Source organism: Trichoderma reesei, assembly GCF_000167675.1.
Source record: "Trichoderma reesei QM6a unplaced genomic scaffold TRIREscaffold_37, whole genome shotgun sequence".
Lineage (NCBI taxonomy): Eukaryota > Fungi > Ascomycota > Sordariomycetes > Hypocreales > Hypocreaceae > Trichoderma > Trichoderma reesei.
Window position 1 is genome coordinate 106,354 of NW_006711184.1, and position 26,187 is coordinate 132,540.

The 26,187-nt window shown below is 52.9% G+C and overlaps 10 protein-coding genes across 10 annotated transcripts; 5 read left to right on the forward strand and 5 right to left on the reverse strand.

The window, feature by feature from the left end:
- Positions 1-1,500: 1,500 nt before the first annotated feature.
- On the forward strand, positions 1,501-3,177 carry TRIREDRAFT_70577 (uncharacterized protein; the record flags this gene model as incomplete). Its single annotated transcript, XM_006969643.1, has 2 exons — positions 1,501-2,912; positions 3,063-3,177. The coding sequence occupies 2 exons, from the start codon at positions 1,501-1,503 to the stop codon at positions 3,175-3,177; spliced, it is 1,527 nt and encodes a 508-aa protein (XP_006969705.1).
- A 1,108-nt stretch (positions 3,178-4,285) lies between these two features.
- On the forward strand, positions 4,286-6,828 carry TRIREDRAFT_36855 (uncharacterized protein; the record flags this gene model as incomplete). Its single annotated transcript, XM_006969625.1, has 12 exons — positions 4,286-4,666; positions 4,718-4,882; positions 4,938-5,208; positions 5,284-5,587; positions 5,714-5,798; positions 5,860-5,981; positions 6,043-6,073; positions 6,210-6,238; positions 6,298-6,341; positions 6,397-6,476; positions 6,541-6,655; positions 6,710-6,828. Coding segments are annotated over 12 exons (1,746 nt in total), but the record flags the coding sequence as incomplete, so codon positions are not given.
- Positions 6,829-7,754: 926 nt separating this feature from the next.
- On the reverse strand, positions 7,755-9,523 carry TRIREDRAFT_52709 (uncharacterized protein; the record flags this gene model as incomplete). Its single annotated transcript, XM_006969661.1, has 2 exons — positions 8,679-9,523; positions 7,755-8,399 (listed from the first exon to the last, which is right to left on the reverse strand). Coding segments are annotated over exons 1-2 (1,431 nt in total), but the record flags the coding sequence as incomplete, so codon positions are not given.
- Positions 9,524-10,390: 867 nt separating this feature from the next.
- TRIREDRAFT_124187 (ER membrane protein) lies at positions 10,391-11,527 on the forward strand. Its single transcript, XM_006969644.1, has 2 exons — positions 10,391-10,733; positions 10,799-11,527. Exons 1-2 carry the CDS (start codon positions 10,557-10,559, stop codon positions 11,357-11,359), a joined length of 738 nt encoding a protein of 245 aa, XP_006969706.1. The 5' UTR covers positions 10,391-10,556; the 3' UTR covers positions 11,360-11,527.
- A 477-nt stretch (positions 11,528-12,004) lies between these two features.
- On the forward strand, positions 12,005-15,432 carry TRIREDRAFT_5991 (uncharacterized protein; the record flags this gene model as incomplete). Its single annotated transcript, XM_006969623.1, has 8 exons — positions 12,005-12,049; positions 12,122-12,303; positions 12,361-12,702; positions 12,760-12,880; positions 12,948-14,694; positions 14,760-14,944; positions 15,013-15,293; positions 15,348-15,432. The coding sequence occupies 8 exons, from the start codon at positions 12,005-12,007 to the stop codon at positions 15,430-15,432; spliced, it is 2,988 nt and encodes a 995-aa protein (XP_006969685.1).
- Positions 15,433-15,561: 129 nt separating this feature from the next.
- TRIREDRAFT_82442 (tryptophanyl-tRNA synthetase) lies at positions 15,562-17,106 on the reverse strand (the record flags this gene model as incomplete). The annotated part of the gene is made up of 5 exons (XM_006969662.1): positions 15,562-16,147; positions 16,219-16,337; positions 16,437-16,552; positions 16,634-16,714; positions 16,804-17,106. 5 exons carry the CDS (start codon positions 17,104-17,106, stop codon positions 15,696-15,698), a joined length of 1,071 nt encoding a protein of 356 aa, XP_006969724.1. The 3' UTR covers positions 15,562-15,695.
- Positions 17,107-17,495: 389 nt separating this feature from the next.
- TRIREDRAFT_52718 (uncharacterized protein) lies at positions 17,496-18,821 on the reverse strand. Its single transcript, XM_006969663.1, has 2 exons — positions 18,625-18,821; positions 17,496-18,543 (listed from the first exon to the last, which is right to left on the reverse strand). The coding sequence occupies exons 1-2, from the start codon at positions 18,733-18,735 to the stop codon at positions 17,647-17,649; spliced, it is 1,008 nt and encodes a 335-aa protein (XP_006969725.1). The 5' UTR covers positions 18,736-18,821; the 3' UTR covers positions 17,496-17,646.
- A 578-nt stretch (positions 18,822-19,399) lies between these two features.
- TRIREDRAFT_82451 (uncharacterized protein) lies at positions 19,400-20,456 on the reverse strand (the record flags this gene model as incomplete). Its single annotated transcript, XM_006969664.1, has 3 exons — positions 20,156-20,456; positions 19,661-20,032; positions 19,400-19,516 (listed from the first exon to the last, which is right to left on the reverse strand). The coding sequence occupies exons 1-3, from the start codon at positions 20,183-20,185 to the stop codon at positions 19,400-19,402; spliced, it is 519 nt and encodes a 172-aa protein (XP_006969726.1). The 5' UTR covers positions 20,186-20,456.
- Positions 20,457-21,210: 754 nt separating this feature from the next.
- Positions 21,211-21,927, forward strand: TRIREDRAFT_112366 (uncharacterized protein; the record flags this gene model as incomplete). Its single annotated transcript, XM_006969645.1, has 3 exons — positions 21,211-21,247; positions 21,477-21,764; positions 21,848-21,927. Coding segments are annotated over 3 exons (405 nt in total), but the record flags the coding sequence as incomplete, so codon positions are not given.
- A 290-nt stretch (positions 21,928-22,217) lies between these two features.
- TRIREDRAFT_82452 (X-Prolyl aminopeptidase) lies at positions 22,218-24,356 on the reverse strand (the record flags this gene model as incomplete). Its single annotated transcript, XM_006969665.1, has 4 exons — positions 24,197-24,356; positions 23,042-24,137; positions 22,695-22,956; positions 22,218-22,646 (listed from the first exon to the last, which is right to left on the reverse strand). The coding sequence occupies exons 1-4, from the start codon at positions 24,270-24,272 to the stop codon at positions 22,218-22,220; spliced, it is 1,863 nt and encodes a 620-aa protein (XP_006969727.1). The 5' UTR covers positions 24,273-24,356.
- Positions 24,357-26,187: the final 1,831 nt, after the last annotated feature.

A 26,187-nucleotide genomic window follows, 5' to 3' on the forward strand; every position in this document is an offset into this window, starting at 1 on the left:
AGCGACTGATTGGGCCTGGTTGTCTCATGGCTCATCGTGGCTGTACAGCACCCTCGCGCCTCTGCTGTACACACTGACCGACCGATGAGCTGACGGGCAAGACTCGCCAGCATATCCTGTCTGTCAAAAGCTGTGTGTGTACCTGACTGGTGGCAGCTGTCGACGCTGTGCTGGGACCTGGAGCAGCACCACCAATGGCGCCGCCGCCGCAGCAGCAGCAGCAGCTTGTCTGTCCTGTGTCGACCGCAGTTCAGCTGCCCAGTCCTGTCTTGTCTGGAAAGTAATAGGTATGACAAGCCTCTTCCCCCCTCCTCCTCTCGAGCCCCGTGCCTTTTGGTGTCTTTTGCTACCCGAATCTGGCCCTTCTGACTGCATCCAGCAACGTGCTTTGCTCTCAATTGACCCCGACAGCCACCCTCTTCTTGCGTCTCTTCCGCTATCGAGCTCATACCCTACCTCCCTATACTTCAGACAGAACCTCCGGGCTTCATAGCGTGGGCCATCTCGCAGTCTCGCAGTCCATCACACACAGCCATCCATCACAGACGACGGCGACCGCCACGGGTATCCGTCCGTCCGTCCGTCCCTGGCTCGAATGCGACCTCAGACGTCTCTCTGCCCTCCCGGTATGCGCTAACACCCACTTGCCGCCTAATTGCCCATCCCCCGCCATTATTCAACACTGTCGGCTGAGACTCTGCCCATCGACAGTAATAGATCGCTGCTCGCCTGTTGCTTGAACCGATCCAGCTCGAGCGAAGCCCTCCATCCGCCTTGCCGTTGTCGCATTTCATTGAGGCCGCTTGCTATCGGGTTATTGCACCGCATTGTCTCCTTGCCGCCCTTTTGGCGTCCTCTGGCCCCCAAGTTGCCGTGTTCCTGTCCCACCGCAGCCTCCCCATAGCTTTGAATACCGGCCCTGTCTCCAACAGGCAAGCTTGGTGCCTATTAAGAGTTAATACCCGGCCAGCTTCACGTGCCTCTGCGCAAAGAACAAACCGCGCATAAGCTGCTTGCCGGGGGGTGACAGGTTCCCAGCACAGCACAATTGGGAAAGGCTGGAAGGAATCCGAGGGACAAAGGATCCGTAGAGACGCTTTAGAGGACCGTTGCGATCCCCCTTCAATCCGCCCGCCGCCGGACACGCGTCGTTCCAGCCAAGCGGCTTTTCCGAGATATCAATCGACAGAAGAGAAAGACAAAACAGAGGAGCAGAACGAGAAGACGAAAGGACAAAGGCCAGACCCACGAGCAGGAGAGGGAGAAGAGGAGAGGGCGGGCCAACTTCGTGTGTTGCAACGCCGTCGGCTCAGCTCCCCGAGCAGCAACAGAGAAGGAAAAAAGAGCGTCTCTGTCGACCACACCACAGCGTTGCCATAGGCCCCCCCGCATGTCCAAGGTTGCCATGGAGAGCTGACCGATGACTTCTTGGACAACCAAAGTATGAACACGGCGCCGCACCGAATACACCCGCACCAAGATCAATGCCAGGAACGCTCGATGCAGCTAGATTCTGTCCCCTACGATCCAGATGAGGCTCCTTCACCAGGCACTCCTCAGATGAAAGCAGTGCATCCCAAACTCGAACTCACAGAGAGCCCTCCTCCGGACATACCACGCGCTCAAGTCAGTTTCAGCCCTCCTCCCATCGACGGATTCTCCAAGTCTAATCGGTCAAAGATCGTGCCCGTGGGTGGTGATGCCGTCCTCGTCTCTTATCTCGGCGGCCACCGCCACCAAGACGTAGCCCAGGCTGCTGGCCAGCTGGCATTGCCTGGCAGCGACGACCCCTTTGAGCTCTCCGACGACGACGCCTCTCCGCAAAAGAGCCCGTCGCGAGACACCAACGCCGACCCCTTGGCTGGCGCCGACATCATACCACGGCCGCATGTCGTCACTGCCGCTGCCGCTGCCACGGGCCATCATAATAGTCTGCGGGCCGTTGCCGCCGATGCCCTAGCCGCGGGCGGGGACGTCGGACTCTTCCATGGGGAGGATAAGCCCAGCGTTGATCTGTCAGCCTCAACCTACAATCTCTCGATTCATGACGATGCCGTCTCTAGCCCCAGTCGCCACGTTCAAACCCCGCCGCTCTTGGGCGGTCGTCTCGCCACGGCAGACAGCGCATCGCGAGCGCTGCTGTCGCCCAGCTCCAGCGAGTTGCTGCCCCCTTTGCTAGACTCGCCCAAGCGCGACGGCGCCAACGGGCCGATCCTGCCCTCCATACAAAAAACCCTGGGCGACACTCTGAACGATAGACCCCATCATCATGTCGCGACCGACATGCCGACGCCCAGCGACAGCCGAGACCTGCCGAGGCGTCACACCGGCGGCGATGCGCGACCTTATTCTCTGTCTCCAACCGTAGGTGTTCCGCGCTTCTCGTCCATTTCTGCCGCCAGCCATGCGTCGCACCCAATTTCTCCCAGCGAGGCGTATCAGCGCAGCTTTCCATCTCCCAACTCCCTTCCCGCCTCCAGTCCTGACAAATTCGCTTCCAATGGTTCCATGCATCGCTCCTCCGTCGACTATGCAAGCAGCAACGCCTCCGGCAAACCCCTTCAGTCCAGCTACACCATGGCCTCGCCAGCTGCCGTGGCGTCCGTAGCGGATCGCATGAGCATCGATGGGATCACCCACCCTCAGGTCGGCAGCTACAGTTGCACGTTCGAGGGGTGTACCGCTCCGCCGTTCCAAACGCAGTACCTTCTCAACTCTCACGCTAATGTGCATTCTTCAGCCCGTCCACACTACTGCCCCGTGCGTGGATGCCCTCGTGCGGAAGGTGGAAAGGGGTTCAAGCGGAAGAATGAGATGATTCGGCATGGCCTGGTCCACGATTCTCCCGGATACGTCTGTCCTTTCTGCGCAGACAGGGAACACAAATACCCCCGGCCAGACAATTTACAAAGGTAAGCCTCTCGCACATTGTTCTGTGTCTCAAGTACCCATACTGTGCCATGAGACAGGCCAGGCGTGAACCTCAACGTCCTACGCCTAGTGCTCTCATGCGGGATATGGCGTGATAGGATCGGTTGATATTGACCTTTCGTTCATCGCAGACATGTCCGAGTTCACCACGTGGACAAGAGTAAAGATGACCCCTTATTAAGGGACGTGTTAGCACAACGCCCCGATGGCCCAAGCAGAGGCCGCCGAAGGAGAGCGCAAGTCTAGGCTCGAGGCCTCTATGATGATTGTCGACGTACGGCCCTCCTCAAGTAGACATAAAACACGACAGATGTTACTGAACCGATTTTCGAAAACGAAACGTTGCATGAAAAATCACTGGCGCATACAGGCATGGAATGGAATTGGGTATACCTATAGTTTGGATCACAGGGAAGCAAGCATGGAGTCCTGTAGTATTTTATCAGTATTGACGGTCCTGGGATAATATCATATTGATTGCGGGCTATGGCTCACCTGGTTCTGATGAACTGGCGATCCGATTGACTACAAGCACTCGGTATCTGAATACGCTGGGGAGGCCTAGGTATTCTCCCTTTATATCCTCCTCTCTTTTCATTCTCTGCCAAGCTGAAGGTCGTTTGATCATCATCTCCAATCTCAAGCTGAAGCTCATGCTAGGTACTTGTTTGCTTCATATTCTCATGGAAACCACGGCTGGCAGATATCATTCGGCCATGAATAGGGGGCAGTCGCGCTCCTGCATCGTTCCGGCACCGCCTCCCAGCCGATCAGGCGAGCACGAAACTGCCTTTGAGTGGCTCGAATGACGAGCGAGTTCAACGCGGGCCGTTTGGCAGGAGCGAAAGGTGCGGCAGTGCCACCAGGTGGCAGTATGCGACTTCCAACCTTGAGGGCCCGCACCTGCCCCTTCTCAGCAGAGGGTCATTCGGAAGGAAAGTGCACGAGGGGGCAAGAGCAACACTAAGCAAGTTTTCCTCCTGAACATTCACGGCAGCAGCTATCCAGGTGCATCAAAGTGAGCCCATTCTCAGAAGAAGCTTTGCCCCGATCATCTCTTCCCACTCACTCTCGCGGGGCAAGTTATCAAGTCCATACTTAGGTATCTCTCTATCTTCTGCAGCGAGCGCTTGCGTCTTCAGGCTGGTCTTCTTTACCGCTGCACATCCATCAGTCTGGGAAGAATCGCAGCTATTCTGGGTTTCCCTCTCTCTGACTCCGGACGCAGAGGCTTACTTCACTTCCAGGCAGCACCAGCTCATCTTCATCGCATTCACCATCATCACGCACCGGTTCCGTATCCTCTGCGATGGCGCACCAAGCTGACAATCCGTCGTCCCCTCGGTCGTCGAGCGGAGGCGCCGAGTCCTTCAAGGGAACGCCCGACACTCGACTGACCTCTCTGACCCCAGATGAAGGCTCACAGTCCAGCCTGCTCAAGAGCTTCGCCCGCTCAGCTGTAGCCACCACGTCGCCGGCGAGGCTCCCTGCCGGCAGCTTTCGCAATGCGGTGTCGCACCTGGATAAGGATCCCTTCATCAGCTCCATCCAGGGCGTCGGCACGAGGCTGTCTCCCACGGCCTCGGCGTTCAGCCCTTTTGTCGGTAACACCTATGTGCGCTTGCCCGCTGGAGACCTCTCCGCTGCCTTGAGTACCGATATGGGCTTGTCGAGGATCCTCTTCATATCGTCGCCCGCTCAGGTTTCCGCACGGGAGGTGGAGGCTCTTTTGACGGTACGTTTGCCAGGGATCCCTCTCACAAATCGCAATCACTGACAAACGCAGGATCTGGGAAAGGATGGCAGTCCTACTTATGGCGTTAGAAGCCTCAAGACTCACAGCGCCGGTGTCTTTGTGTACTTCACAGACATCAGAGACGCTTGTGCGGCACAGGCGAAGCTTCACCAAGCCGACAAAGACTGGAAGATTGCCTTTGCCAACCCGACTCGCGTGGGCCAGACTCCAGGCGCTCACGTAGAGATGGGCCACAGCGCAGGTGAGCCAGATCCTCAGCGTCCAAACTAATCTTGATGCTGATACATCTCCTGTAGCTGGTCTTTCTCACACCGGCCAGATCCAAATCTTTGCCGCTGTCCCGCCAGGAGCTATGGTCGACCCAGTTCAGACCATGGGAGTGGCCCATCGGTTTCTGCAGTCACACGGCCGCTTGTTTGCGTTTGTCCGGCTGTCCACCTTCCCCAATGGCTCCTTCAGGGCCGTTGCAGAGTTTTGTGACACTACTGCTGCCTTTCCTGTCATACAGGCTTGCAGCGGCGGTATCTCCACGGAGGTTCGTTGTCCTCATCCACCTTGCCCAAGTAACCACATTAACATTGCAACTGCGTAGGGAGTCCAAATCTTTGCATCAGCATACCACATGGAAAGTCTCTCTGCCTCGGGACTCACCGAAGCCATGGAGGGTATGAGTGTCAACAAGCGAGCAGATGATGTCGACCAGCGCCTTGGCCCTGTGAGCCCCAACTCGTCCCAGGCTGGGCAGAGTGACCAGCACTACAATGCACCGGTTGCCATGTACCCGCTCATGTTTCAGACGCCGTTCACTCCTGCCATGCCCTACATGCTGGATTCCTTCCTTCCGGCGGCCCAGGCCGGCTCTAGCAGCCCACTGACATCGTTCACTCCTCAGTACCCCATGTTTGGAACTGTGTATCAGACGCCACCCTCCCCAGCTCTCACAGCCCAGAACAATTATAGTCCCTCTAGGAACTTTTCGGGTGTTGAGAGAGCAGATGCCCGTCGACAGAATGCGATGCGTGTCAGCCGATCTACGTATCATACCACCACGACTCATCACAACCACGTTGACATCAATCGCATCCGTGATGGCATCGACGTTCGCACTACGGTGAGGTCTTCCGCGATGTATCTCAGATATCTTGCTGACTTTTGTCTCTTCTCTCATCTAGATTATGCTTCGAAACATTCCCAACAAAGTTGACCAAGCCATGCTCAAGAGAATCGTTGACGAGTCCAGCTGGGGAAAGTATGATTTCATGTACCTTCGCATCGATTTTGCCAACGACTGCAAGTAAGTGACTTCTACCGGACGTCCATTACATGTCACGCGAGTAACTAACGGTCGGGAATAGCGTTGGATATGCATTCATCAACTTTGTAGACGTGAGTCCCCTTCCCCCCACATACAACGCTTCCAGTTACTAACGTGTTGTGTGCAGCCTCTGGATATTATCGATGTCAGTACAAGTTTAGTCGCATTGATCCTTGGAACAACGGGTGCTAACTGAGAACACACAAGTTTGTCAACGCTCGCGGAAACCAACGCTGGTATGTTCTGTCATCCGACCTCCCTTCTCAATTCTTCGCCATGCTAACGCCTTGCGTAGGAACTGCTTCAAGAGCGACAAGGTGGCAGAGATTTCGTATGCCAGTAAGTTTCTCTGAGCGGAACTTGGTGCCGTCTTGATGTTGACCAAGCTATACAGCCATTCAGGGAAAAGACTGCCTAGTGCAGAAGTTTCGAAACAGCTCTGTGATGCTGGAGGCACCTCATTATCGCCCCAAGGTAGGCATCTTCCAATCTCTACCCTTCATATACTGAACCATGAGGGATGGCTAACGCGGGCCAGCTGTATTATACCTCGAATGGCCCAATGCCAGATCTTGCCGGACAAGAGGAGCCGTTTCCCGAGCCTGACAATCAGTCAAAGATGAAGCGGAGCTGTGAGAATGCCGAGCATGTCGGTGAGTAGACGCGCACTCTGACCTTATATGTGTGTACCATGCTGAGTCTACTAGGCCTATTCACACCCAATGCCGGACAGCACTTTCGCGACGAACAGCGACGCCGGCGATCTCAATACGACCGAGGCACTCGCCTTGCGGCCCTTGAGGAGTATGACTATGAGACCGCCATACAGCACCTTTACGGCAGCACGGCTTAGCAGTGAGTGAGGCTTTGACTAACTGCCCTTGGTCGGCAAAAGGACACGACTATTTTGCGAAATCATTGAAGTTTACTGATTCGATTCGTGATGATTGTTTTCTCTCTCTTTTTTTCTTTCTTTTTTATTTTCTTCTCTCTCTTTCTCTCTGTCTCATTTTCTTCATGATCTTTCGTTTCTCTCATTGCGGGCAAATCACTTCGCTATATACCGCTCGAAGAAGCCATGACTTTTCACGTCAGATGAGAGACACGTAGCAGGACTGGAAAAGCCATGTCCATTCGCACTTTAATATACATTTCATTCAATAAAAGCACCAAACACGCTTTTGTACATTGCCATGAGGCTGGAATCTATTCCAGCAGCGTCATAAAGAGCTCCATGGAGCATCGACGGCATTCTTGGCCGCTTGGTTCTCGCTCCTGGAGCATGTTGCTGACTTAAGAGTCCTGTGTGGCCGCCGAATGTTCAGGAAGAGAAGGGAGAGGCTTTCGTGCCGAGCCAAGTGTGGCAGCCGATTGGTGAAGAGAATGAAACCGTGAATCTTGGTCTAGAAAGTGAGTTTCTGAGAGCTTGCCATCGCTGTAAGTATTTGCTGTGGTAAGCGAGGAGTGCCGCCGTGGAGGCTCTGTTGAGGCTGTTTCACGAAGTGGTGGAAGGGAGTCTGCCGTCCCTGGCGAAGAGTGCGGCACCCGTCTCCTTGGCACGTTTGGTGCGGCTTCATATGAGGAGCCGTTAGCCCCTGTAACATTACTCGGCAACGGTTGCTCATCTGCTCGAAGGCTAGGGTCAGGTTTATAAAGGCCATGCGATCCGTGATCGGGGTATGGCGAGGGCGAGGCGTAGGAGAACCCGGCAGCTTGTTCCTGCAGGGCGGCAAGGTAAGGAATGGGGACTCCGCGGGAGAAGATGACGAGGAAGAGGCAGGAGAGCAGGAGGATGGCCTGGACGATCGCCATACGCTTCTGAAAGACAACCTCATCGGCTAGTAGGTTGAGCCTTGTACTCAAGGCTACGATATCACGCTCAGACTGCTCTCGCTGACTTTCGAGGGCCAGCACGGTAGACTGCCAGATCTGCTCATACTGGTCGCGCACATTGCGCATCTCGGCGAGCACGGTGTGGTTGAGGTCCCCCAAAAAGCGGGTGAGCTTGGATACCTGCTTCTGCTCCGTCTTCTGGAGGGCCTCCTGCATGAGCCGCGACTGGTCCTCGACGTACTTGAGCGACAGTGTGAGGTTGGCCTCGACCTGCTGCAGACGCTTGGTGATGGAGTTGAAGAAGCTTGCTTGGACGGTTGGCGTGGGAGCGGAGGCGCTTGCGGTTCCGCCGCTTCGAGATTTTCCTGTTCCTGAGGTTGTCCCCGAGGTTGTTCCTGTGGCGTCTGCGGAGTCTGGTGAGGGTTGCACAGTATCAGCGGCGGGTTTGGTAGAATTGGTCTGCTTCGACGGCGGAGCAGTGGAGGCATCGCGAGCTTGGGTGGCGTTTGATCTCAGATGTGCAGACGCCGCAGGATCTGCGTCGAGGGCGCCGCCGTCCTTACTCTGGCGTTTGACTGCTTCGCCAGTTGGGCTAGAGCCTGAATCCGCCATACTGCCATCAGCCACGGAGGCCGGAGAAGCGGCGCATGTCGCCGTCCAATGGTAGAAGGGGCCTTCGTCTGAAGGCGGCAGGGATGTCGGCGCGTGAGCTGGAGTAACCTCATCATCGTCCCTAGTCTGTGAGGTGTTGGTTTCAACTACTGCGAGTGGTGGAGAAACAGTAGTTGTAGGAATGGGGGCGACTTCCTCTTCCTGCCTTTGATGCTCCTCTTCCTCCTCGACCGCCTCATCTTCTCGGCCAGTCTCACTGTCTTTCCAGGAATCAAGCATCCTCGAGCCATGGACCCGGAGCAAAGACACAGGACAGTAGTACTCGTTCCCGTAGTGCGTCAGGAACTCGATCCTGATATACTTGGCCCAGATCTGGGGGTTTTCTACGAGGAAGGCCTGGATGTCGCGCGAGTTGGCAGCTTCAAATATCCCAACTTCTCGCCATTTGTCCATCTTGACGGGGTACCGATCGCTGACACTGACGCGGAAATGCCGAATCATGCTCGAGAAGAACTCAAAATTGGCAATGACAATGGTGTCGATGAGGATGTCGTCGCTCAGCTCGACGATAACGTACTTGTTTTGCGCCGCACATTCGAGCAACATGTAAGAGTCCTTGTTTTCCACCAGGATCGCTTTCGCGTTCTTGGCTTGCGGCCCCGCCTTGAGGATGGTGGCGCCTGCATCGAAGGAAGAGTACGAGAAGCGTTCCTTGCAGGTCTTGCCTGCGTCCTTGCTCCGGTGGATGGGCGCTTTGCCGTCCTTGGACACCAAAGCCTCGTCGGCGTCGTCGCCGGTATTCGAAGTCGCAGAGTCCGCATAGGTTCCGGTTCGAATGCCATCGCCCTCGCCGTAGTCAAACGTTAGGGATATTTCCCCTTCCTCGCCCAAGGCCTCGTCCACGTCGGGAGACGGCCTGTCGCCTTTCTGGCGCCCGCTCGAGTTGCGAAGATGCAGGTCTTGGGGATCCTGCCCGGTTTCCTTGAGCATCATCTCCTTCCAGTCTTCAAACGACATGAAGGGCGTCGCCGAGGTGTCGCTTGCGGGCGGCGTCTTTGCCAGCGTGTCCGTAGGCGATGTGGCGGACGGCGAAGCCTGCTCCTCCTCTGCGGCGGATCGCGTAACGTGCTGCGTGGCATCATCGTAGTCGTCGTCAATTACTGTGGCCGGCGACGCGGTCGATGTCGGTACTGAATCCGTCCATGAGCTCTTGAAGCAGAGCGACGGCAGCGAGTGTGTAATGTAGTTGATGGTGCGGACGTCGCATTGGCCAGGCGCACTTTGGGCGGAGGGCTTCACGTCAGCCTGCACAAGGTTGCTTGACAGCAGGAGGAGGAGGAGGGGGAGGAGAAAGCCGCCGTGCCAGATACACGAGGGGAGGATCATGGTCATTTGGATGGCAAGTCATTGATGGGAGAGGGCTCTTGGAAGTTGTCCAAGGCAAAAGAGGTGACGGTGTCACCAGAATGGAACAATGGAGTCCATGTGGTCTGCGAAGTATTTCGGTACTAGTATTGGGGACGAAGCGCCTTCTCCGCAGTATTATTCGGGGTCTTGGGGGTGCAATGCGGTGGTCCCTGATTCACTAAATTCGTGACAGATGGGCCTTTACTGTTTTTATACAGAAGCAAGCATCTGTCTAATCTATGATGATTTCAAAGTGATATAATCTCCTTCCCTAGCGCATAGAATGTCGAGAGCATGTATTGACTCTTGATATCAGGATCATTAATATTACAACCTGCTTTACTCCAAGTTGTCTACTTGTCCAGATAGGTTTATCAGAGGCATTCATTCCATCATTGTGGACCTTGAGCCTTAGTAATGCGCTATCGATACGGAAGTGGCCATGGTGCAGCATGACGTGACATTGCATGGCAGGTAATTACCAAGTGCAGGTCACACATAGTAGAACTAACTGTACCTTCCAGATTCACCTGCAGGCGGCTTACATTGTGTCGTGTCTGCGAAAGGCCACCTCAGCGGTTATCGAGTTTGCGCCCAACAACCACATCGCCCACGAGGCTACCGACATCCATCGAGGCCGTCTGTTCCTCTCTCCTTCAGCGCATGATCCTCGCAGTCATTGCAGCCGCTGCCGTTGCCTAGATGGATCAGGTCCTGGGCGGCGATCGCCTCCCGCTGGAAACATGGTTCTGGGAGATGCCCACCTGCACGCGGTGGTGGACGGCCGCGACGGTGCTGACGAGCGCCCTCGTCCAGTGCCACATGGTGACTCCATTCCAGCTATTCTATAGCTTCAGAGCCGTCTTCATCAAGTCACAGGTTGGTTGAGCCTCCCACCATACGTTGCTGCGCATAGCCCGTGCTAACGGCTGCTCTCGATGTAGTACTGGCGACTGTTGACGACGTTTCTCTACTTCGGCCCGTTCTCGCTCGACCTCCTCTTCCACATATACTTCCTACAACGCTACGCACGGCTGCTGGAGGAATCGTCCGGGAGATCGGCCGCATACTTCTCTTGGCTTCTCGTCTATGCCATGGCGAGCCTGATTGTACTGTCGCCGCTGGTTTCGATGCCGTTCCTCGGCCACCCGCTGTCTTCCACCCTCGTTTACATTTGGTCTCGCCGCAACCCCGACACCAGGCTTAGTTTCCTTGGACTGCTGGTTTTCACGGCGCCGTACCTGCCATGGGTGCTGATGGCCTTTAGCCTGTTCATGCACGGTACCGTACCGAGGGATGAGATCATGGGCGTCGTGATCGGTCACATCTGGTACTTTTTCAACGACGTGTATCCACCCTTGCACAATGGTTCCAGGCCCTTGGACCCCCCAGGCTGGTGGAGGCGCTTGTTTGAAGGCCGCAGGTCGGAGGATGATTCCGTCACGGATGTCAACGACATCGTGGGTGCGGCAGGAAGAGATGTCGCTGCCGTCAATGTGTTCTAGCAATTGAGAATGAGAGCGTCTCTTTTTCTTTTTCTTCTCTCAATTTCCATTTCTACGGCTGTATGAAGACAGTTCACTAGGTTTCAATGCAAGCCTATCATCATGTATATAGAACTCCAAAGTGTACGTTCTCTACTAATGCAGCGAAGTACATCTGACGAACAAAGCAGTCATCCACATGAGAAATGAATAAATATTCGATCATAAGAAAGTACTAGACCGTCAATACTTGTTGTATCTACCATTTCAAATCTCAGGACATGGAATACTAAGAATTGCGAATCTTACTATAAAGACAACAAACAGTATCGTCACTTCCAACACATTTTAAGGGCCAAATAAGCTAGAAGTGTCGACATACAAAGTTATGTAATCATTCCTTATCGATTATGTGGAGCAGATGGGAAATATCGACTGGGCTACATGTGACGACGAGCTCATGAGAGTGAGCTCCTGATAGAGAGCAAGTTTCTCTTTGTGCTGGAATACCTACTGCCATGTTCAGGTCTCGCACCAGCTGATATATAGCCCATCTTCTTTTAATTCTGGCCAACGTCACTTCCGCCATGAGATCTTGGTGCTACTAGCGGACCAATTGTGACCTGATGAACCGCGTGGAACTGATCTCCGTTCGAAGCCGCCACAATGCAAGATGAGCTTCTTCCCTCCGAGGTTGAGCAAGTTGAATCGGTAAGTGGCACCACGAGAGTCTGGCGGGATGCAAAACGGCCCTTGAAAGCTTCACTGCTAATTGTGACGAAGCTGATTCTTTCTCTCTATGAACCAGCTTCCCCCAGCACAATCGCCAAGACCCAGTCAACGCTCTCACGGCTCCAGAGCTCACCACAGGCATGGACGCTTGCTCACCACCTGCTTGGGCGCCCAGATGACAAGGTCAAGTTCTTTGGCGCCCTCACCATCATTGTGAAGCTCAACACTGAAAAGTACGCTTTCCCCCCATCAGCACTGCTGCGCGCCGAGCTCTGACGTTGGTTGACCAGTGCATCTCTTTCCGACGCCGATGCCATAGAGCTTCTTGTCTCACTGTTGGAGTGGTACATGGGCTCTCTCCAACAGAAGACCGGATTGCTCGTTGTGCGGAAGCTTTCGTCTGCCTTATCCACGTACTTTGTGTACTTCCACAGGCTATGTAGCCGCTTTGTTTTTCACCTCCTGGTTTGTCTCGCATCCAATCGGGCCTGGCAACCGGGTGCAATCGACGAATCAGTCGACTTCAACGCCATTTTCGAGAGACTTTCAGGTGTTCATCTGCACGCGGCTATTCTGGTTATAAGCAACATTCTCGAAGATGTCACTCGCATTGACCTGAATGCACCAAGCAAGTATGAGACGCCCCTCTCTCGTGGTAGCTGTGCTGCAGCATCACTAACTTGAACAAGTGTTGGGCTCTACGATTCAGTGCTTGCCAACACGTCGGACTCGGTCACTCTCATAGCCATGTGCATGAGCCGAGACGATGCTTCTCCAGAGGTCAAACAAGACGCATTGAGGTGTCTTCAGGTAAGTGACTTCAATGCGATTTCAAATGGTGGTACACGATGCAGGAAAGCTGATGGGCGCCCTCAAGTCCTGGGTCTCCTTTGCTCAAAAGACATCAGCGCGGAACAGCTACATTGCCGACTCGCTGCGCCCCCTTATTGGAGGCTCTATCAATGCCCTGATGGTTGAAGAATTGTACAACGCAGCCGCGGAACTCCTTGTCGACGTACTCTTCAACTGGCCTTCCTTGTTGACTGAGCAGCACTACACGATGCTCTCCAACATGTTTGATACGCCGTGGTTTCAAAACCGATACGACCTGCTGATTCAAGGTGATTTTGACTTCGAATCGACGCAGCTCGGATACGTGCTCCTCGCATACGGCGAGGCCAAGATGCAAGCTCTGATAGAAGATGAGAACGACCAAAACAGAAGCATACTTTCAAGGCTATGTGGTCTCCTAGCGGCGGATGGCTACCCCGTTGCTGAGGACAAGATATTTGTCCCCGCCATTGAGTTTTGGTCAACGTTCACGGAGTCTGTGTCGGATATGGATGTGGAATCTGCGTTTACAGTCTCGTTCATCTTCGAAGCAACGTCACACGCTTGGAAGAAGATCATATACCCTCCAGCAGAGGAATTTCACTCATGGGACTCTGGCGATCGTGTTGGGTTCAACGACGCCCGGAAAGATGTTGTGGACTTTTTGCAAGCCGTCTACGTCTTGATCGGCCCAAAGCTCGTCGAGACATTTTCTTCCCTGATATTGACCACGCTGAGTAATTCGGCCTGGCTGGAGCTGGAGGCGGCGATATTCTGTCTGGGGGGCTTGGCTGACTGCAGCCGGGAAGATGCGCGCTGCGATGGCTCCCTTGCCGCCGTCTTCTCGTCGCCATTGTTCTCGGTGCTGCAGAGCGGCCAGGAACATGTCCCAGCTCGAGTAAGGCAGACTTGCCTCACCCTGATCGAACAATACACGGAATACTTTGAAAGGAACACTCACCTTCTTCCTACCGCGCTAGGTCTCTTATTCAACGAGGTCCCGGATCACTCTATGGCCATACCAGCATCGAAGTCCATTCATCGCCTTTGCTCATCTTGTCGCTCACATCTCTATCCTGAGATGGATAACCTTCTAGCTGAGTATCGGAAATTGGTGACTACGGCGTCACTAGATTGCATATCCCGCGAGAAAATTATAGGTGCTCTTGCAGCCATTGCACAAGCCATTCCAGTGGATGATGAGCGGTACGACGCCTGCTCACGGCTGCTTGCTTTCATCCAAGACGACGTGCGGAAATCCTTGGAGCTGGCAAATGTTCCGAATGACGAAGCACTGCCACCGCAGATGGAGAGTCCCTGCACGGACATCGCGCCGGAAGAACATGTTGGCTTGCACGTGGGCCTCAGGGCATTGAGATGTCTCGCAAGCATGGGAAAAGGTTTGCAGTCCCCTCCGGACTTGGCCATTGACCTCGAAGCTGTGTCTCCTCAAAAGACACAAACGCCCAAGCTGGCCGAACTCCAGAAGCAAGTGATAGGCATCATCATTGATGTCCAAAATGTGTACAGTGGCAGCTCGGAAGTTACAGAACTGATATGCAGCGTGCTTCGCAGCGGCTTCTCTGAAAGCGAGCCGGGGCCGTTTGTCCTGACTCCCGAGGATATAGTAGGCTTTTTGGTGGGACATTCAAAAGACACGCCCAGGATCGGGGTCATCGTCAGTATGGCGTGCTCTTTCGTCAGTTCTCTATCTCCTCACAAATTGGGACAGTATCGCAAAATACTCTCGGACGTGCTGGTTTGGGTGATTGGGTTATTGAAGCAGCTCCCTGGTAAGATACCATAGATTCCTTGGTAACGTTATTTCGAATGACCCCCATTTAACACATGAGGGCAGAACCAGGGGCGGAACCAGAACTCGTGCAAAATGGAATCGATCTCGTCAGCCGGCTACTGACAAGGAGCCCGGCGACCTTCATTGGGCTGGAACCATCGGACGCAATCGAGTTCTTCTTCCTCTTCACACTTCAGGTGTTGGACGGAAAGGAACCCTTGCCCAAGGCGGCCGCTGCGGAGTTTTGGGTGAGCAACAATGGCCTCTACGTTACATCATAGCGGTATCTTGCAGTTGAAGCTAACGTGTCTGATAGACTGCGTTTGTCGGTACCCGGGCAGATGAGCCAGAGCTCCAGGAAACCTTCAAGAGGGCCATGGACATGCTCGGGCCGCTGCTGGCCCAGTCCCTTGCCAGGAACATTGGGGGCAATGCCCTGCGTAGCGAGCTGGATCGGCTATGCGAACCGCTGAGGAAGCTCGTCAGCAGATATCCAGCGGCAAAGGAATGGCTGCAGTCTGGGCTAGACCATCCTTCCTTCCCGAGCCAGAAGGTCGATGCAGAGCAGAAGTCGCTCTTTGTGAAGAAGATCATCAGGTACGCTCCTATCATGAGGGTGCTTCACGAACACCGCACTGACACATCATGTAGTCTCAGAGGATCCCGAACGACAAACCAAGTCGTTAGAGAATTCTGGCTATCTGCCAGAGGTGCCAACTTCGCCTACGCATCATGATCGACCATGACCTGAACTATGTTAATGCGCCCTGGCACACAGAAGGCAGTGACAGGGAAGGGGGGTTGTCTACACCATAGCATAGAGATTTGCGGCCGCATGTTGCCCAAGCGATGTTTTTGCCGAAGAGTGGCTGGCCGCGGTTGGCGACTTCTATCATACACATACCCATACACATACACATGCACATGCACATACATGCCTCTATCGGTGCTTCCACGCCAAGGCCAAAATGGAAGACGCCAATTCCCGCAAAACACTCGCTACAGACCGACCGCCGCCTTTACGATGTCCATTGTCTCCTCTGCGCTTCTCTGAGCCTTTTGCGCGCCATGCTGCTCTATCCTGTCAAGGTACGAATCGTCTGCACTGAGCTCGAGATAACGGTCCCGGATGCCGTGTAACCCAGTCACCAGCGCGTCTGCGACGGCTTCTTTGAAGACCTTGGGCGACGCTTCGGCGAACTCCTGAGCCAGCTGGGCCGGGGTGCGCCCTTCTGGGTCAAAGACGGAGAGGATCTCCAACAAGTTGGAGATGCCCGGGCGCGTGGCGGGGTCATAGGAGATGCCGGGAGTCGAGTCCGTCAGGGCGGTGGCGATCTTGGAGCGGATCTCTTGCGGCGTGTCGGTGATGAGAATCCTCGACCGCTGCGCCGGGTGAGACTTTGACATTTTACTTGTGGGCTCCGTCAGGGACATGATGCGCTGGACGGGGGCTGTTGTTTGAGTGAGCTGGCTGCGGATAAGAGAAGGGAGGAAGAGGGTTGTTGGGAGACGGCAAGCATACAAACGATTGTCTCGGGATGGACGAGGTGGCTCCCGTATGCATGGTTGAAGTTTGTGACACATTCACGCGCAAACTCCAGATGTTGCTGCTGGTCATGTCCGACAGGCACATGAGTTGCCCTTGGGGTGGGGGCTCATCAGCCACTGATCTGGTTGTTCGTGTCTCTGATTTGTTGTTGCGTAGGACAACCACACATTGCAACAATAAGGGGGCCTTACCGGTGGACGAGGATATCAGCAGCTTGGAGCACGGGGTATGAGAACAAGCCCAGCTTCAGCTTGGACCCGACAGACTTATTCTCCAGCGTCGAGGACGAGGCCAGACTGAGTTTGCTCTGAGGGCATGTCAACGTTGGCAACTTGGTCTGCTTGTCTTTCCACAGCAGCTAGGGGGGGTTGCGAGTGTCTAGATCTACCTTCCACTGTGTCATCCTCGACAGATATCCTACGGATGCCGTACAGGCAAGGATCCACATGAGCTCGGAGTGAGCCGGTACCTACAGGCGGCGTTTCAGTTCATGAGGTTTGCTTTGCGGGGAAGTGAGCTCAGGCTGGCTGAGGGGGAGGGGAAAGGAGAAGAACACACGGAAGACTGATAGAAGATGGTGCATCTCTCGGGATCGAGGCCAATGGCCAGCAGGGCGGCCAGGACCTCTCTCTTGCGCCGCCTCAGCGTCTCGGGCGGCTGCGGCACGGTGATGGCGTGGAGGTCGACGATGGAGTAGATGAGCCTCGTCGACGGCTGCTCGTCGCGCTGGAGCTTCACCCACTGCCGCAGGGCGCCGACGTAGTTGCCCAGGTGCGGCACGCCGGTGGGCTGGATGCCGGAGAAGACGACGCGAGGCTGGGCGACGGCCTGCTTTGTTGCTGCTACGGCCAGGCGCTGCATCTCATCCTAAGGTATGCCCAGCAGAAGCTTTCTTTCAAATTGCCTGTCCTGTGTGCTTGGCTTGAGCCTTTCTCTTTTGGCTTTACGTGTCTGCTCTGTTGCCCTGTTGGGTGGTCTATGTGCTGTATAGCAGTGAAATAGCTTGAACAAGTGGAAATTGATGAGATGAAAAAGAGAGTATCATTGCATGATTTGAAGCACTTCTGGAAGATCCATATTGGCGCTAGTGGGTTTACAGCTGGGAATTGACGGTACTACTACTACTACTCCTACCTACTATGGGAAAAATTGGAGACATTCTTTGGCTTCGGAGGTATATTTACAGCTGCGTCAAGCAAGCCTTTTTATATAGAAGCGTTTTTTTTACTACATATTCAAATGTTTGAATGACAGACTAGATATTCCAAAGGGAGACAAACAGACAGGTAGGTAGGTATCGTTAGATAGAAATGCAACAGCAAAAGCAAGGCAAGTCATGCAACCAATCGAGGCTCGACAACAACATGTCAGAGTATCATCACACAATAGACAGACCAGAGCCTACACGGCCGCAGCGTCGGCAGTGACCTCCATCTCGTCATTGCCCTGGTCTGAATCGGGCACCGAGGCAAAGTTGAGATGCTTCCAATCCTCGAGCTCCTCCGTCACGGATCGCATGCGGTCCCTGATGCTCTCAATGGCGTAGCTGCCCAGCAGCAGCCGCAGCGGCGGGTATGAGCAGTGGCCCAGCTGCCAGACCAGCTCGGCGCACTTGACGGCGCTGGTGGGCTGGCGGTCGCCCAGCCACTGCACCATGCGCTTGGCGTGAAGGGCGGGCGACGTCGCGGTCGAGTAGTGCTCGCTGGGCGGCTTGATGAAGAAGTGGCCCCAGGTGGGCAGCGGGTTGGTGTCCGAGTCGGGCTCGTCGCGGCGCACCAGGCCGGGCTCGATGAGCGTCGCCTTGACGTGGAAGGCGTCCGTCTCGTACAGCAGCGCCTCGATGAGGCCCTCGACGGCGTACTTGGAGGCGCAGTAGGGGCCCAGGCCGGGGACGCCCAGGGCGCCCGACGTCGAGCTGAAGATGAGGTAGCGGCCGGCCTGCTGGCGGCGGAAGTAGGGCAGCGTGGCGTGGATGATGTGCAGCGTGCCCATGAAGTTGGTCTCGAACTGGTTGCGCACGTCGTGCTCGTCCTGGTCCTCGCAGGCGCCGATGACGCCGTAGCCCGAGCAGTTGGCGACGACGTCGACGCGGCCGAAGCGGTCCATGGCCTGCTGGAACACGCGGGCGACCGAGTCGCGCGAGCGCACGTCGCACAGCAGGCCCAGGCAGTTGTCGTGGATGCCCTGCATGTCCTCGAGCGGCGTCTCGAAGACGCGGCCGACGGAGGCGACGAGGTCGCCGTGCGAGAGGGCGCTCTTGACGAGGGAGCGGCCCATGTGGCCGGTGCCGCCAAAGATCTGCACCCACCCCCCCAGAGGAGTGAAGCTGTCAGCATAGATTCCCTCCCCATCATGTATCAAGCAAGGGAAAAGACGAACAATCCAAACAAGCTGCTTCGTCGGTCCGTTGGGCGCAGGCGGATCGCAGCTTGCGGGCAGATGCAGCCGCGGCCGAGGCGGCCCTTCGCTCGACTCGCTGCGAGTCTCCATCTTGATTCCCGACTGCTCGTCCAACAAACCCAAATCCAAATACAGGTCAAGTTAAGAGGAGAGTTTTAATTCTCTTCGCCTCTCACGAGGGCAGGCGAATGGAGAGGCTATACAGCGATTACAAAAGTACCGTGTGAATTATTCGGGCCCAGTCGCCTCCCAGTCAAATGAGGCGTCCAATGCGAGTGCCGGTGGAATTCATCGAGGCGGTTGGGGCTGAGATGCAAAGTTGCAGCCATCTCGTCTTGATAGGAACATGACCAGGGAATTGGATGTTCGGATCAGCCGCGAAATCTCGCCGTCCTCCTTGTGCCCGGTTTCTCTGGGCGCCTTGATGCAGGCGAGATCGTTTTGGGACATCTTTGCCGTTGCCACTGGTGGCATGGTGTTGGTGGTTGGTTTGGGGTGAGGTTCATTAGTGACTTTTTTATGTTTGGGATTTTGGCTCGGCTGCATCTCAGTGCGCTGGCAGCAAGTCAGGATGACCAAGCGAGTGCCAAAACATTTCTCATCTATTACACATCTAGAATACTGCTACTCTAAACTTTTGGGGGTCCAAGGGAGGCACTTGTTTCGGTGTACGAGTATCCAATTTTACTTGATTTTTTGTTTGTTTTCCTATTTCTTCATTTTATTGCAGTCCAGGGCCGCCGAGCTGTTGAACTTAGTTGAGGTACTGGCTGACATATTCCTTACGGTAGTTGTTGCTATCCAGCTCCGGAGCGCGGTTCAAAGGCGTCCACTTAGGCTCATCCTTGAAGAGTCTCATGGCATGAACGTACTGGGATTTCCAATGAGTTAGTCAAGAGATTACGCAGCGGTTGGGATTTGCTCAGCTCCAAGATCACTATCACTACTCAAGCAGCAAACAGCTTCATAGGACCGGAACAGGCGATGTAGCCCCAGCAGCAAGGAAGGGACTCACGTTGGACTCGTCTGTGGTGAATCGGTGAAAGATGCCCGCGGGCAGGATGATGAGGTCGTCCTTCTCCAGCTGGATGCGCACCCACTCGTCGCCCTTGTTGCGCACGTCAAAGTAGCCCTGGCCGCCGCGGATGTATCGAATCTCCTCGTCCTCGTGCAGGTGCTCGTTGAAGAAGGACTTGACCTTGTCCTCGTACACGTCGCCCATCTTGTCTGGCGAGACGACAATCTCGTCGCGGTTTCTGTACCCGCGCTCAGCGGCCAGGGCATCGACGTCGCTCGTCTCGGGAAAGCGGTGGTACAGCACGCCGAGGCTGGCCAGGTCCTCTGCGGTTACCTGGCGGCCGGAGTCGTGGGGCAGACGCTGGTCGCCCTGGCGGTTTTCCAATTTCCCACGTTAGATGACGACGTTCGAGTCTGATGACGCTTGCTGATACGGACGCCGACTGCTGTCGTTGACACGCCCCGGCTGGTGGTTGGGCGAGGGAGAGCTTACCGGCAGGTTGTCGTACATGTATGCCTTCATCTTGAGCGGCTGCTTCTTCGTCGTCGTCTACGGGATACGGGACGCTGTAACGGGGGTTTGGGAGGGATGACAGGGCAGCGCCATGGCGAAGACGTGATGCGAGCCTCGCTACTTATAGTAGCACTATTACCCAGAGGGACAACTTTGGGGGAAAAAAAAGACGGATTCAAGGTGAGATCGAAGCCCAGCGCCCCACCCCGCCTGACGCCCCCCTCCAGGTAGAGCTTACTGTATCATACCTTACCGAGTTGTCGGTAGGGTACCATGTCCCTCATGCTTGGTTGAGTGCATGCAGCTCAGCAAGAAAATGACCTCGACGGGGATGGATCGGAGACGCGGAATGATGAAAGATTTCGCTTATCAACGTGCTCATTCTATGGCGCCCTGATTGGAGCCTCGCCCTAGGCACGAGGTGGCTTACATGGAACTTGCAGCCTCCAACCTTGTCGGCGAACTACTTGTACTACTACTTGTTAATTCTCTACCTCTTACTTACCTTGCTATACAAAAAGATCGTACTAATGCCACTTGCAAATCCAGGCTACTCCAGCATGCAATCCCGTCCTGGCTATATATTAACATCAGCTTTGACCCCACCAGCTCGCTCTCACAATGACGAGAAATAAGCCCTAGAGGAAGAGTTGCGCGATTCAAGCTGGTGTCATCGGAGTAAAGCCGGACAATTAACATCTATGTACCTACAGGTAATAAAGCATACTAAGTAAGGTACATCAGTACGTGCCTACCTCACATCAGGTGGGCATGACCAAAGAGCTTCACATCATTGGTTCTGCTGCTACAGAGTACTACTAGGTATTAGAGTATCTAGTACTAGGTAGGTACCTAGTAATGCTCGGTACGTGTTCGGAGATGGCTCCAGGTTTGGCGGAACCGTCCCGCCTGTGTCTTTCCTTGTATTGAGAACGCGGCAACGATGCAAAGTATCAAAGTATCAAACCAAGGCTTCGGTGATGCCTCGAAGTTGCGCATTATCCTCTCTCCTGTCTTGATACATCCACCCAACAATGCCTCTATCAATCTTCATACCTCTCAATGTACTCGGTAGGTGGTAGTACGTCTTGAACAGGCAATGACCATTGATTAGTAGCTCCAGGGGTAGTAGTAGGTACCTACTAAGGTAAGGTAGACAGACCCCATGCACTTGAGCTTGGGCTTCTCCAATTACCCCACGCCAGCCTCTCAACAGCTATCCGCTGCACTACATCATAGATCCACCAGCATATTCCTCCTACTGTACTTACTGTATTCCGTACACACTTCATGCGTCTAGCCTATAGTCTTCAATCCTCCATGCTCCTTTTCTGCACTCGACAGAGCACCGCAGAGCAGCCGTTCAAAAGAGCAATGCGGCATATCCCCATCTTTCGTCATTCCAGGAGGCTCCTCCTCGGAGGCATTGGAACCAGCGTCTGTTACGGCGCCTTTGCAGCCAATTCCACCGTTCGGTTCGACTCTCGCCAAAAGGCGCCGCAAACACAAAGTCAGCCTGCAGACGCCGCCCGCGAACAGCTGCTCTCTCCTCGCATTATCCAGCAAGTATCTGCAGGCAGTATCATTGGTCAGCTAAGCAGGCGCTCATATACTTCAATGTCTTTCGCAAATCTCGAAAGAACGGCCAACTGACCATGATCCCTCGTACAGGATTTGGCACCGGGCTGGTCGTCTCCGTCTTCTCACGCACTCTTGTATTCATCGGCGGAGTGTTGGCGGCATTTTACCAGGTATGTGCACACGCATATTAGTTCTTACGGAATGTCCCTTCCTCTAACGTCTCTCGACTCAAAACAAGCTCGCCGCCTCATATGGGCTAGGTCTGCCGAGCATCGTCTCTTCTCACAGGTTTCTCACGGACACGTTCCCTTCTTTGAAGGTTGGCACGGGAAATGGTTGGTTCGTAGCATCCTTCAGCTTGACCTTCATCTTGGCAGCGTTTGCCCGCCTCTGAGATGGAATGCATCTGTCTTTGTCTTCTTCTTTGTGTCTTTGGCGGCTTCCGTTCAGGTGACTACCCTCATTCGATCGGCCGAGTCTCCCGTGTCAGCCAGGCCATCGTGAGAGCATCACCCTCGAAGAATCCCTTGGTCTTCTCCAGTATCTCTGCGTTGGAGGTGTTCAGCCAAGTCTTTTCAGCCTCCGAAAGCATGCTCTCGTTGATCAGGTTCCTGCAATAGGGGACCATTGTCACATGCTCAAATCCCAGGAATGGCTTGTCGCCAAAGGCATATTTCGTCTTCACCTCTTTGACCATGACGATGTTCTCAATTCGAATGCCGAAGCGCCCATCCTCATAGTATCCCGGCTCATTCGAGATGACATTGCCAGGCGCCAACGGGACTTCGGTGTACTGAATTCGGGTGCCGATGCCGATCGGGCCCTCGTGGACGTTCAGGAAAGATCCAACGCCGTGGCCAGTGCCATGTCGGTAGTCCAATCCGGTTTTCTGCTGCGGGTTAGCCGGGGCGCACAAACTTCAGGTTCAGGAACTCACCCAGAGATGTTGCCTGGCCAGAGCATCGAGAGCAAAGCCAGTCGTCCCCTTTGGGAAAATGGCCACGTCCAGGGCTATGTTTCCTTTCAGAACAAGTGTGTAAGCTTCCCTCTCGGCCTCCGATGGCTCTCCAAAGTGCAAGGTCCGTGTCGTGTCAGTGGTGCCATCCAAGTACTGTGCTCCTGAATCACACAGATATATGGCTTCGGGGTCAATAACAGCGCAGTTTCCACGCTCGGGGCCGTAATGGATAACTGCCGCGCTGTGAAGTCCTGTCAGTAACGCCATCCGCGGCGAGGCTACGCTGAAAGAAAGGGGCATGGGAAATATTAGGTAGTCAAACATACTTGGCACCCGTTGATGAAATGGTTGGGAATGAAAGGCCGACAAAGTGCTCGTGCTTGGATCGCAATTCTTCCAGTTTATCGGCAGCTTGTACTTCGTCCAGCACAGTCTTTTTGTTGATGAGCTGGTCTTCAAGCCAGGCAAAGTACTCGATCAGAGCGGCACCGTCTCTGATATGGCACGCCCGCATCCCCTCCATTTCGGTCTCGTTCTTGATGGCTTTGGCGTCTCCAACAGGGCTGCGGATCTCCTCGACTGCGCCGTCTCCTCCCAGCGCCCTCTTCAAGGCCCAGGAACCCTTGTTCGACATGAGGAAGCTGCCTGATGGGCTCGCCCCCTCTGCACTCTGGGCGGAGGCAACAAACTGCTGGTGGTGAAGTTCCGCATCGCGAAAAAAGCTCTCGTATGGCTTGATGGCCACATTGCACTTGTTCAAGTGCTCCCTGCACTCCTCGTCCAGCTTTGATTCGTCAACGTACAGGGCCGCTCCCTTTGGCGTGATCACAGCGTATGAGAAGAAGACTGGGTTGTAAGGAATGTCGCTACCGCGGAGGTTGAATAGCCACGCCACCTCGTCAAGCATGGAAATGAAAAGTCCCGGCGATCGCTTCTTCTCAAGCTCAGAGAAGACGTCGGACAACTTGCTCTGGACGGACTTGCCGGCGAACTTGTCAGACAGCACGGTGATGCGCTGCTGAGGTCGCGCAGGCCTGTCCTCGGCCCAAACGGCATCCACCAGGTTGATGTCGAGGGGCACCAGGTCGGAGCCGCCGCTTTTGCGAATCTTCTCCGCAAGCTTCTTCGCTATAGAGGCCGTGACCAAGGTCGAGTCCACGGCAACCGTCTTGCCCCCGGCCGCCTGCTCAGCCGCCCATTCTTGCCACGTGGGAACGTCCTGAAGCCCTTGCTTCAGCAGCGTCCAGTTGTCGTCCAGCTGCTGGGTAGCCTGGTTGAAGTAACGGCCGTCCGTCGCCAGAGCGGCAGCAGTCTCCGTGATGACTGCGCAACCAGCAGAGCCCGTGAAGCCGCTGATGAATTCTCGCCGAGCGTCGCATGCGGCAATGTACTCGGAGCTGTGGCTGTCTTCGGAGGGCACGACTGTGGAGGCACTGATGTCAGCTGCGCTGCGCAATGCAATGGACGGCAAGCTGTTATACCGTATACTTGGACGTTGTGCTCCTTCATCAGGGCCCGTAGCTTGGCAAGCTTCTGCGTTGTGTTTGCTTTGCCCATGGCTACGGTTGCGAGGCGGCTGATGGATCGACCCGGTGACGTCCGCAGTAATCTAGAGGCAAGACTCGGAGCTGCTGCTACGAGAGGCCTAAACATCGGATGTGAGGGCGGTGTTGATCCTCCTCGCACGCGCGGAGACGAAGACGGGCTGCCGAGGAGGGGTCGGATTCTTGACCCCGCCAAAATACCTGCCCACTAGGGAATCGTTTCCACCTGCGCGGAGGAGTCGAACTACAGTACTGTACATACAGGAGGCACCGAACCTGGTGGTGTATGCAACGTATTACACTACATATTGAAGATCACCGCTGCATCACGAATGGGGTATTATGCCGTTGAGACCATCCGCCGCAATGTGCAGCAGGGATTTACCAATACTAATCGTCCACAAGAATAGATTCTCTAAGCAAAAAGATAACCATCACGACTTGGAAGAGAAAAAAAATGTTTAGCTTCTCTTTGAGTGAGCGTGTCATCCTTAGTGCAGGGGCCATGCTAATCTTCTCTGTTGACCTGTTAGCGATTCGAACTGATGACCTCTGGGGGTTCCGAGGAAAAGCCGAAACGAACCTGTATCGTTATAAATTGACCAAATGCCCGAAGGCGATAGACTACCATCAAACAGTACTTATATACCTACGAGGTTGGGGGTAGTTTTGCAGCAGACTTATAGCCACTATTTTTATCCAGCAGAGTGCCTTTAGACTATAGCTCTTACATAATACCATTTCATGCTGTTTCTTTAGGAATTATATTACAGCTGCTAAGCTTTTATTACTATAAATTATTATATAAGCCTCTTTACTATTCCAGGCTTAAAATTATTATATAATATATATTATAATAAATAAAAAGTGCTATAAAAAAGACCTTACTTTAAAAGCACTTTACTAAATAAAAATAATAGCTATAAGTCTGCTATAAAACTACCCCTAGCCTCTTAGGTAGTACTGCAGAAGTTAGCTAAAGTAGTTAATAATACATAAGTAAGTACTTACTAGTGTTTTTTAATAGTAGTATATTAGTTCTTTTATAAATAGCTATATACCTTTATTACTTAATATTAAAGCTTTAGTATATAAATTTTAATTTTATAAGCCTTTATAAAGCCTTAGTTTATATATATTTATAACTAGCTATATATTTTAAAAACTATAGAAAAATATTAAAGGTTTTTTTAACTAGTTTTAAATAATAAAAAATAAGTAATATAGCTATATTTTATTATAATTAATTAATAATATATAAAAAAGTATTTAATCTTAAGCTACTTTTATAATATATTACTTATTTTATATAAAAGTTTTTATATTTAGCTTTTTAATATTTTTATAATTTTATATAATAATAAAATAAATATAATATATATACTTTAATAATAAAAGTATTTTTTTATTAAAGTAATAATATATATTTATAATAAAAATAAAAAACTATATAAAAGTACTTTTAACTAGTATTAAAATTTATATATTATTTAAATTATAAATTAAACTTTTAATATTTTTTTAAAAAAAAACTAACTAACTTATAAAAACCTATTTTATTTAATTAAATAAATAAGTATATAAAAATAATAATTTAAGCTATTAATAATATAATAATAAATAGTATAAAAAAATTAATTCTCTCTTTTTATTATTATATAAAAAATAGTCTTTTATACTTATAAACTAATTAATTAAGTAAGGCTAATATAATATATATATTATTAAGCTATATACTAAACCTAAGGCTTATAGCCTTTTAAATACCTTTTTAAAAAAATTATTTATTTTATTACTTATATATCTATTTATTTATTACTTATTAACTTTATATATTCTTTTATTTATTAATTTTATTACTTTTTATTTATATTTATAAGCTTTTTTGGATCCTCTAGATAACCTCAGATCAGCTGCCGCCTCTCTTG